The sequence below is a fragment of the Gekko japonicus genome, unplaced genomic scaffold (genome assembly GCF_001447785.1).
Source record: "Gekko japonicus isolate JY-2015 unplaced genomic scaffold, Gekko_japonicus_V1.1 scaffold3778, whole genome shotgun sequence".
NCBI classification, from domain to species: domain Eukaryota; kingdom Metazoa; phylum Chordata; class Lepidosauria; order Squamata; family Gekkonidae; genus Gekko; species Gekko japonicus.
Genome location: NW_015173800.1, coordinates 81,942 through 93,466, shown reverse-complemented (window position 1 = coordinate 93,466; position 11,525 = coordinate 81,942). Strand labels below are relative to the sequence as shown.

At 48.2% G+C, this 11,525-nt stretch overlaps 1 protein-coding gene across 2 annotated transcripts in view; it reads left to right on the top strand.

Annotated features, from left to right (window-relative positions):
* Positions 1-9,021, top strand: part of LOC107120803 (chromosome unknown open reading frame, human C14orf79) — a 35,239-nt gene extending 26,218 nt beyond the window's left edge. The window contains exons 4-5 of one of the 2 annotated variants that reach the window (XM_015423570.1): positions 389-502; positions 8,156-9,021. In XM_015423570.1, the coding sequence (XP_015279056.1) occupies positions 389-502; positions 8,156-8,323 (282 nt within the window). In that variant the 3' untranslated portion in view covers positions 8,324-9,021. The remainder of the gene's footprint in view (positions 1-388; positions 503-8,155) is intronic. The other variant, XM_015423569.1, reaches the window with a different exon arrangement.
* The last annotated feature ends 2,504 nt before the right edge of the window (positions 9,022-11,525 follow it).

Sequence of the window (11,525 nt, the reverse complement as noted above, 5' to 3'; positions counted from 1 at the left end):
GATAGGGACTCTGGGGCAAGTGATGCTCTGTATTCTTGGTGCTTGGGGGGGTCAACAGTGGGAGGGCTTCTAGTGTCCTGGCCCCACTGGTGGACCTCCTGATGGCACCTGGCAGAGTGTTGGACTGGATGGGCTGTTGGCCTGATCCAACATTGGCTTCTCTTATGTTCTTATATTCTTAGAAGAAGCGTACATCTCAAAACATGTTTCTGGCATCCGTCAGATCCTGGACTACTTGGCATTGCTTTCTGGGACGATTTGACGATTTGAAAGCTTATACCCTGAAATCCATGTTGGTTTCGAAGGTGCTGCTGAACTTGGATCTTTACTGTTTTACTGTCGAGCAACACGGCTGCCGTTTGAAACTGTGACGATTTCTGTTTGCCAGGTCCTTCCAGAAGGCAACGATGACGTTCTGGAGAAAAGCAACATTAAAGAAACTGAAGATTCTGACATTGACAAGTTCAACATTAGCAACTGTAAAGCACTCATTCAAACCAAGGTAAGAGAGGGCGCGGAAGGAGCTGCAAACGAAGCTGGCGATCTAAATGTTTCTCTTGGACTCCGTTACTGATAGCCACAGTCTTCTGGGGAACTCAAGAGCTTGGACACTCATGTGTTGTTTGGTTGGCCCAGGCTAGCCTGATCTTGTCGGATCTCAGACGCTAAGCAGGGTCAGCCCTGGTTAGTGCTTGGAAGGGAGACCCCCCCCCCCAAAGGTAGTTGAGGGTTGCTACACAGAGGCAGGCCGTGGCAAACCACCTCTGAACGTCTCTTGCCTTGAAAGCCCTGTGGGGTCACCATACGTTGGCTGCAACTTGATGGCAAAAATAAATGAATGAATGAAAGGTATGATGTGGATTATATTAAGAATATAAGAAGAGCCCTGCCGGATCAGACCAATAGTCCATCTAGTCTGGCATCCTGTCTCACAAAGTGGCCGACCAGTTTCTCTGAATGGCCAAGATACAGGGCACAGAAGACGAGGTCTTCATAAGAACATCAGAAGAGCCCTGCTGGATCAGACCAGTAGTCCGTCTAGTCCAGCATCCTGTCTCACACAGTGGCCAACCAGTTCCTCTGAATGGCCAACAACAGGGCAGAGAGGCCGAGACCCTCCCCTGATGTTGCCTCCTGGCTCTGGGATTCAGAGGTTCAGTGCCTCTGAATGTGGAGGTTCCCCTCAGCCACCATGGCTAGTAGCCACCGATAGGCTCATCCTCCCTGAATCTGTCTAACCCCCTTTCAAAGCTGCTTATTCCTGTGGCCATCACCACATCCTCTGGCAGCGAATTCCACATTCTAATCACTCTCTGTGTGAAGTAGTATTTCCTTTATTTATTTCTTCTGGCATCCGTCAGATCCTGGACTACTTGGCAATGCTTTCTGGGACGATTTGACTCTTGAAAGCTTATACCCTGAAATCCATGTTGGTTTCGAAGGTGCTACCTAACTTGAATCTTAACAGTTTTACTGTCGAGCAACACGGCTGCCGTTTGAAACTGTGACGATTTCTGTTTGCCAGGTCCTTCCAGAAGGCAACGATGACGTTCTGGAGAAAAGCAACATTAAAGAAACTGAAGATTCTGACATTGACAAGTTCAACATTAGCAACTGTAAAGCACTCATTCAAACCAAGGTAAGAGAGGGCGCGGAAGGAGCTGCAAACGAAGCTGGCGATCTAAATGTTTCTCTTGGACTCCGTTACTGATAGCCACAGTCTTCTGGGGAACTCAAGAGCTTGGACACTCATGTGTTGTTTGGTTGGGGGGGGGGGGTTGAGATGCAGTGGGTGCACTAATCTGGACTGGATTTGCTGGGCTAATTGGCTCACACGCTTGAGATGCTGTAACTTCCTGGGATGTTTGGCCCGTGACAACCGGAAAGCGAACAGTTCTAATAAATCCGGATAGGAAGAAGGAAAAGAAGAGCAGGGCTCGGCCAGGTGTTGTGAAAGGGCATGGAAGTGTGGGGTGGGGTGGGGGAGCAAGTGCCACTGGAAGTATGACTCGGGCGACTGTCAGACTGGTCTTTCAAGTTTGTGGTGTTTGAATTGTGCAGCACTAGGAAATAAAAAGGGATGAAGCAAGGCAAGGGCTCCTTGTCACGAGCGACTGAGGGGGCCAGTGCTTGAAATGGAAACAAGCCGACTCCAGTTTGGAGTACAAATTAGGTGCATAGGCAGCATGGGAATCTCGCAATTCATCCCCCACAGAGAAGATTCTCTGAATGGCTTCTTCCAACGGCAAATTCTACATCCTATTTTCAGTCTAGCCCCATGTGTATGACCAAGGGGAACCTCCACTAAGCCTCTGAATCTCAGTATCAGGAGGCAACATCAGGGGAAGGCCTCAGGGGAAGGCCCGTCGTTGGCCCTGCGGGATCAGACCAGTGGTCCATCTAGTCGAGTCTCCTGTCTCACACAGTGGCCAACCGGAAAGTTCTCTTTGTCAACTCTCTTCATCCCGTGCGTACTTTTATAAACCTTTATCATGTCCCGTTCCCCGCCCAGTCATCTTTTAGAGAAGATTCTCTGAATGGCTTCTTCCAACGGCAAATTCTACATCCTATTTTCAGTCTAGCCCCATGTGTATGACCAAGGGGAACCTCCACTAAGCCTCTGAATCTCAGTATCAGGAGGCAACATCAGGGGAAGGCCTCAGGGGAAGGCCCGTCGTTGGCCCTGCGGGATCAGACCAGTGGTCCATCTAGTCGAGTCTCCTGTCTCACACAGTGGCCAACCGGTTCCTCTGGATAGCCAAGCACAGAGGCCAAGGCCTTCGCAAGAACATGCAAAGAGCTCTGCTGGATCAGGCCAGTGATCCATCTAGTGCAGCATCCTGTCTCACACAGTGGCCAACCAGTTCCTCTGGAGGACCAAGCACAAAGGCCTTCACAAGGAACTAAGAAGAGCTTTGCTGGACCAGGCCAGTGGTCCATCTAGAACATCCTGTCTCACAGAGTGGCCAACAGGTTCATTTGGAGGCCTAACCGCAGGACATAGAGGTTAAGGTCTTCCCCTGATGCTGCCTCCTGCACTGGTATTCAGAGGTTTTCTGCATCTGAACATGAAGGTTCCCACCTGCTTACAGGAAACGAAGCTTGCTGGCTTATGCTGATTCTTAGGATGGTACTGCTCCTAGCCCGCCATCTCCATAGTTTGTCAGGGAGAGGTAGGAAGGGAAGGAGGAGAAAACAACTTTTGTTTTTTTTTTTGTTTTCAGATTTGTGACTAACACAAAGGTGAAGCACATCAGTCAAATGGCCACATTTTCAGATGATTAAAGGAGGTCTTGAGGAGGGGGCAATGAATGGCTGGATTGACTCTGGGGATAGCATCCTTCTGTCTTTGGTAGAGGGAATCCGTTCTGTGACCTGACTTGATTTCATAGCTGGTGATGAAGGGAAGGAAAAATGGATGGGTGGATGGATGGATGGATGGATGGACCCTTTAGTTGTTGATTATCGTAGCACAAGGTGATGAGTGGCATAGAAACTACGAGGTATCTGAAGTGGTCGAAGGGAAGGTGGGAAGAAGTGTGCCCTCTACGCTGAATTAGTGTGAGCTAGCTCACAGTTTTTTAGCCTCCAGCTCACAGTTCTTTTGCCTTAGTTCAGGAAGGATGGGCTCCAGAGCAAACTAATTGATGCAGTAGCCAAATCACTCGCTCACAGCTTTCACGCCAGTAGCTCACAAAGTAGAATTTTTGCTCACAGGACTCCACAGCTTAAGAACATAAGAACATAAGAGATGCCAATGTTGGATCAGGCCAAAGGCCCATCCAGTCCAACACTCTGTGTCACACAGTGGCCAGAAATACCAAGTGCCATCAGGAGGTCCACCAGTGGGGCCAGGACATTAGAAGCCCTCCCACTGTTGACCCCCCCAAGCCACCAAGATACAGAGCATCACTTGCCCCAGAGTCCCTATCTATACCTTGTGGCTAATAGCCACTGATGGACCTCTGCTCCATATGCTTATCTAATACCCTTTTGAAACCCTCCATGCTTGTAGCTGCCACCACTTCCTGTGGCAGTGAATTCCATGTGTTAATCACTCTTTGGGTGAAGAAGTCCTTCCTTTTATCCGTTCTAACCCGACCGCTCTGCAGTTTCATGGAGTGCCCACGAGTTCTTGTATTGTGAGAAAGGGAGAAAAGTACCTCTTTCTCTACCTGCTCTTTCCCATGCATAATCTTATAAACCTCAATCATGTCACCCCTCAGTCGCCGTTTCTCCAATCTAAAGAGCCCTAAGCGACTTAACCTTTCCTCATAGGGAAAGTGTTCCAACCCTTTTATCATTCGAGTTGCTCTTTTCTGCACTTTTTCCAAAGCTATAATATCCTTTTTAAGGTGTGGTGACCAGAACTGCACACAGTATTCCAAATGAGGTCTCACCATTGATTTATATAGGGGCATTATGATATTGGCTGATCTGTTTACAATACCCTTCCTAATAATCCCCAGCATAGCATTGGCCTTCTTTATTGCAGTCACACACTGTCTCGACATTTTCAGTGAGTTATCCACTACAACTCCAAGATCTCTCTCTTGATCTGTCTCTGCCAGTTCAGACCCCATCAACGTGTATTTATAGTTAGGATTTTTGGCTCCAATGTGCATCACCTTGCACTTGGCCACATTGAACCCCATTTGCCATGTTGACGCCCACTCGCCCAACTTTGACAGATCCCTTTGGAGTGCCTCACAATCCTCACTGGTTTTCACCACCCCGAACAACTTTGTATCATCCGCAAATTTAGCCACTTCACTGCTTACTCCCATCTCCAAATCATTAATGAACAAGTTAAAAAGCAGTGGACCAAGTACTGATCCCTGCGGTACCCCACTGCTTACCACCCTCCACTGAGAAAATTGCCCACCTACACTCACTCTCTGTTTTCTATGAACTAGCCAGTTTTTGATCCATAAAAGGACTTGTCCTTCTATCCCATGATTTTTGAGCTTACTTAGGAGCCTTTGATGAGGAACTTTATCAAAAGCTTTCTGGAAGTCAAGGTAAATAATATCTATTGGATCCCCCTTGTCCACATGTTTGTTCACCCCCTCAAAGAACACTAACAGGTTAGTGAGACAAGATCTTCCCTTACAGAAACCGTGCTGAGTCTGCCTCAATAGGTTTTGTTCATCTATGTGCCTACTAATTCTTTCCTTAATAATGGTTTCCACCAATTTACCCGGTATCGACGTCAGACTGACTGGGGTCTTCTCCAGTCAGTGCTCCCTTGTCATTTGAGCTTCAGCTTCAGTATCTGGCCTTCCAGGGAACAGTCAGGGTTGATTTCCTTTAGGATTGACTGATTCGGTCTCCTTGCAGTCGAAGGGACTCTCAAGAGTCTCCTCCAGCAGCAGAATTCAAAAAAAAATGTATTCTTCGGTGCTCGGGAAGAAAGGCAGGGTAGAAATGAAGTAGATATCCAGTCCAGCATTAAGCAGCTGCACTCCCAAGTTTCACAGCCCTTGCCAAAGTATTGTAGAGATCGACGTGAGCCTGTGTGGCGAACAAGGGTGGCTCAAAGTAAAATGCCACCTCACGCCTTGGACCCAGACTGGCAGTGCGGCCCTGGGAGGTGACTGGAGATCCAGCACTGCCTTCACAGTCAAGAGAAGGAGGAACTTCAAGTACTGTCAGAGCTTGTTCTTCTGGTCAAGGGCAGCACAGCTCTGGGAGACGGTGATGGGCACACGCCAGGCCTGTTGCTGCCTCCGGAGCTGCCACTGGTTGTGTTCATGTCCTGCCCAGTCTGTGCCACTCCAAGGGCAGTGAACAGTCCTGGTATTGTATGTGACTCTTTGGAGCCCTGGTCTCAGGCACTCAGGGGCTGCAAGTGTCTATCTGGTGCTCGCTTGGCTAGCTGGCTGATCCTTCCATTCAGCAGTCACGTAAGCCACTATATCAACACAATAGCCTCTGATTCTAGGTATCTGACAAAAGATTGGCCTTTGCTGCCCTAGGGCGCAGTTCCCCATTCAAAGGTCAAATCCAAGTGTAGAAGTTGTTGTAGATATGTAGGGTATGTTTATGTTATGTAGGGCTATCTTTCACCTATGCTCCTGCAGAGTGCAGGGGGTTGGACTAGATGACCTGCAAGGTCCCTTCCAACTCTAACATTCTATGAATATAAGTACAGAGGAGGGCAACCAAGATGTTTAGGGGGCTGGAGCACCTTCCCTATGAGGACAGGCTGGGACTTTTCAGTTTAGAAAAGAGATGACTAAGGTGGGACAGGGTAGAGGTTTGTAAAATTATGCGTGGAGTGAGGAGGGTTGACAAAGCAAAATTTTTCTCCCTCTCCCAAAAGTCTAGAACTTGAGGGTATCCAATGAAGCCGATGGGCAGTAGGTTCAGGACAGGCAAAAGGAAATACTACCCTACACAGAGTGATTAAAATGTGGGATTCACTGCCAGAGGATGTTGTGATGGCCACAGGAATAAACGGCTCTAAAAGAGGATTAGATGGATTCCTGGGGGATAAATCTATCAATGGCTACTAGCCATGGTGACTGAGGGAAACTTCCACAATCAGAGGCACTAATCCTCTGAATCCCAGAGCCAGGAGGCAACCTCAGGGGAAGGCCTCTGCCTCTACGCCCTGTTGTTGGCCCTCCATAGGAACTGGTTGGCCACTGTGTGAGACAGGATGCTGGACTGGATGGACTACTGGTCTGATCCAGCAGGGCTCTTCTTATCTTCTTAAAGATATAATCTTATCACTGCCCTGTCACCTGAGTGATTGGTCCCGGGGCATTCTGAGGTATAAAACCAGAGTTCTCCAAAGACCACTTACTCTGGAACAAGCCTGCCTCTTGAGTTAAGAACCACAGCAGGGGCCTTTCTCCTCCTGCCCATCATCAAAGATGAGGCAGGCTGCTGCCATAGAGATGAGGGCCTTTTGCATGGTGTTCCGGTTAAGCGCCCCCCCCCCCCCCACCACTATTTGCTCTGTGTTCGGTGGGCGCCCCCCCCCCCCCCCCGGCAATTATCAACTTGGCATCTGCTTTGCCGTCTTTTAGGGACCAGATGAAATCCATCTTATTTATCTGCACTTGTAACAACCTCAAAATTGGCAGTAATTCTGCTTTGAAAAACTTCAGTATGTTTTATTCGTGGGTCTTTTTTAAAAAAACAAACTCTCTTGCTTTGTTGTGGTTTGTTTTAACCTCACGTGCCTCCTCGAAGGCAGTTCTAAAGCCGTAAGGCAAGGTAAGAGGTCGCCTAATAAAGAAAAGGTCATTGTGAGCCAGTCTGGGGTTGATCGTGAGGCCTATAAAAATCATTGCAGTGGGGCCCTTCCCATTAAAAGTCTGCATGGAAAGCATTACCAAGGGTTGTTGTGGCACCTCGATACATTTAGGCATACATCATAATGCCCCTGTATAAATCAATTGTGTGACCTCATTTGGAGTACTGTGTACCGTTCTGGTCACCACACCTCAAAAACGATATTATATAGCATTGGAAAAAGTGCAGAAAAAGGCAACTAGGATGATAAAAAGGTTGGAACACTTTCCCTATAAAGAAAGGTTAAAGCGCTTGGGGCTCTTTAGCATGGAGAAACGACAGCTGAGGGGTAACATGATCGAGGTTTATAAGATTATGCATGGGATAGAGCAGGTCGAGAAAGAAGTACTTTTCTCCCTTTCTCACAATACAAGAACTCGTGGGCACTCCATGAAATTGCTGAGCGGTCGGGTTAGAACGGATAAAAGGAAGTACTTCTTCACCCCAAAGAGTGATTAACACATGGAATTCACTGCCACAGGAGGTGGTGGCAGCTACAAGCATAGACGGCTTCAAGAGAGAATTGGATAAACGTATGGAGCAGAGGTCCATCAGGTCCACAAGGTATAGATAGGAACTCTGGGGCAAGGGATGCACTGTATTCTTGGTGCTTGGGGGGGGCAACAGTGGGAGGGTCTCTAGTGTCCTGGCTCCTCTACTGGACCTCCTGGCTGCTGATCCAATCATTGGCTTCTCTTATGTTCTTATGTTCATATACCAAAAAAAACCTGTGTGAAGGAGGCATGAGCATCAAATAGGTCAGTGAGCTGGGATTGGCTGCAGCGCTGTCACACCAGGTTTGCTGCCCCAGTAGAGTCCTCACTTCCCTCTTTTTCTCTTTCCCACACAGCTTTCTGCCTCTCCTGATCCAAAGCAGAGCCATCTCTTTACTTACAACCTGTTCTTGAAGAAGACCCCGTCCACCGGGAGCCCGCAATACATAACAGTTCCCCAAAAGAAGAGGATTTTTACGACGCAAAACCTGAAGATGAAAATGTTTAGCAGCAATGTCTGCTAACGCAAACCATATTCCTGTCGTTTGGCAACTTAAAAGAACACCGTGTATTGCATTACTGGTTCGGTAATTTCCTATTAGAACTGTTTCTCGGGGAAGAAAAAGCACTTCAGCCGATTGTTTCACTTGACTCTACGGACAGGAGATGTTGGGTCATCAGGCAAGGCCGGTGGTGATAAACCCGACCAGAGTGCTGCAGGAAACTCTTGTCTTTAAAGGCAGAGAATATGCAAAACTCCTGCTATTATGAGCCATCTTTTGTGGGCTGAATGGCTTCCCCACCCCCCACCCCAAAAAAACTTTTCTATGTCCCAGATTATAGTGTGTGTGTGTAATTACGGTTTGTGTCTTTGTTACCTCTCCCCCCGCAGTCTATCCCTGGCTGCTTCTAGTACCTGTACAGTTGGCCTGTCTACTCCCAGGAAGGCACTGACAGGCCGTTTGGTTGCACTGGTCTCGTCCCGTTATGGTTACTGAGTCTCCACTAGGATAACTGGGAGATGTAAGCATCTCTTCCTCCCCAGCCCCACTTCCATTTTCTTTCTTGATTCACACACGAATGGCAGTTCCGTGCCGTGTAGCTTCTCAGGACCTTCCAAGAATGGTCTGTATGTCAAGAGTAGAGGGGTGGCCGTTGGCGCTGACTCAATGTCCCCTCTAAGCTGTGGAGTCTTGTGAGCAAAAATTTTACTTTGTGAGCTGCCGGCATTAAAGTTGTGAGCAGGTGCTTTGGCTGCTGCATAGTCTGCTCTGGAGCCCTCCTTCCTGAGCTAAGACAGAAATGTGTGAGCTGGAGGCTAAAGAACTGTGAGCTAGCTCACACTAACTCAGCTTAGAGGGAACACTGGCTGAGGTCCTATCCCAGGACAGGATGCTAGTGGGGTTTTAGTTGAGCGTTCCGTCGAGTCCAATTGTAATGTGAAGACAGATACAATTCCTTAAAAAAATTTTTTTTAATGGAGTGGATTGCTGACAACAGCAGTAATCCAACAGCACTGCCACTCCAGAGGGTTCCTTTAAGGGAAGCAGCGGCTCTTAAAGCGGAGCGTGCCGTGCTTTTCAGAGGGTCTCTCCTCATCACTCTTGTCTGCCGCCAAAACCCCCAGCAGGTGAGAATGCTGGGGAAAGTCCCAGTATAACAGCTTGGTACAAACGATAGGCGTACACTGGGAGTTGTCATAAAGCTTTTCCCCAAAAAAACTTTTCGATTCTCAGGCATGCATATATCCCCAATCAGGTCCAAGGGAGGGCCGGGGTTACAGCTTGAGCTCCTCCTCCTCTTTGGGGTCAGCAAAGCAATATGAGGCAAGGGGCTTAACCTCCTCATGCTGTGGTCCTCCGTGTGCTTGAGAATAGATTAAAAAAAGAAAATTATGGGGAGCTCCAGAGATGGGACTCCCAGTGGGTGTCTGGTTTGGCTGTCAGGTGAGAGGCACACATTTGAATCTCCACTGCCCTGCTTCAATGGGGAGTGTGTGCTAGACCACTCGGCCTTCCCTGCAGTCTGATGTAGGAGTGGAAGAGCGGTATGGGTGTCCAGGTTAAATGCGCGGACTCTAATCTGGGAGAACCGGGTTTGATTCCCCACTCCTCCACTCACAGCTGCTGGGTGACCTTGGGGCAGTCACAGTTCTCAGAGCTGTTCTTTCCAGAGCAGTCCTCGAAAGAGCTCTCTCAGCCCCACCTACCTCACATGGTGTCTGTTGTGGGAAGGGAAAGGAGTTTGTAAGCTGCTCTGAGACTCCGAGTTAAGGGCGGGGTATAAATCCCATCTCTTCTTCTTCTGTCACTGGAGGAAACTTAACCTGTTGGTTGCTGACCTTCTTGATGAAGAGCACCCCCCCCAACTCCACTGCACTACTGAACATTAGCAGAGGATTCCTTGTATGATAAGCATTCCTCAGAATTGTTGATGTCACTCCCTTTTAGGTCCCTTTCAACAGAGGCTCTATTAAGGCCAGCTTTGGCTTCCTAAGGCAGTTGTGTGTTGTTGTTTTTAAAGTTTCACATGCCTAAAGGATAAAATAGAACAACAAAACCCAGATAAAAACAGGACTTGGAAAACCCCCGATTAAAGCCTCACTAACAACTGTGGGAGGATGGCATTTTATCCTTAAGGTGAGTGAGACCTTTAAAAAAACCTGCCTGCCTTCATAAGCCAGGGCGCATTGAAGAGCCCATGTGAAAAGGAACCCCATTCTAAATTAGCTGTTTCGTGTAACTTTGTGATTTTACTCCTCTGTTCATTCCCAGGCTCTTTCCCAGCTTTTGTACATTCAAATCCACACTCCCCATCTTGTATTATTTAACTTCCCGACAGTGCGGATCCTGCAAACGGATCAAGAGTAACGCAGCTCCTTTGTTTCAGCGGTGCCACTTTGGCAACTGCTGCGTTCTGCTTCTGTTACCAAGTAAGAATATGTGGAGGGGGCAGAGCCTGCCCCTCTCTGTTCCACCCCTGCTCCCATTGCGATGCACTTTACACAGAGGAAAGCAACATGGATTCCCTCACTCCAGTTCTAGGATTCTGTTAACAGTTCAAAATTCTGAGGCCGCCTGGAGACTTGCTTGGAACGTGCTTCATGTGGCCTCATAGTACATCTCACACTGGCTTCTTACGCACATGCGCTGCTGCCGCCGCTTCTCTTGACGGCACGAGGTGGGATCTGGTCCAGAGCAGTGCTAAGGACCAGTCTGAATGTAGTCTAAGCATGGCCCCTGAGTGTTAGATCTTGTGTGGATTAGTCTACTCTGGAATAAAAACTAATTTGGCATTATAGTTGTGGTTTTCAGGAGGGTCTGTTTACATACTGCTCCCCCCCCCCTTTAATAGCAATAGTTCAGATCAGCGTCTAGTTGCCTCCGTGCAGGGGTGCTGTTAAGACACAGACAGGCAAAAGCCTGCAGCGGAAAGCATGTGGGGTCATGGAGGCATGCCTACCACCACCCTCGTGAAAGGTTCTTTGAGGCTGAAATTTATTTAAAACAAAGAATCCAGATCTCTTAGAAGACGGCTGACAACTAACAAGTCTGCACTGATACTTTTTGTAACATGGCCTTTAATAAAGCTTTCCAACCTTAGACTCTTGTTTTTAAATATTTTCCGCTTGAACTAAAACGACTGAAGCTACAACACAAGCACCATCCCCCTTCTCCGCTCACAGTGCCTACTGCCACCCTCTACCACCTCTCTCTCAGGTTCAGG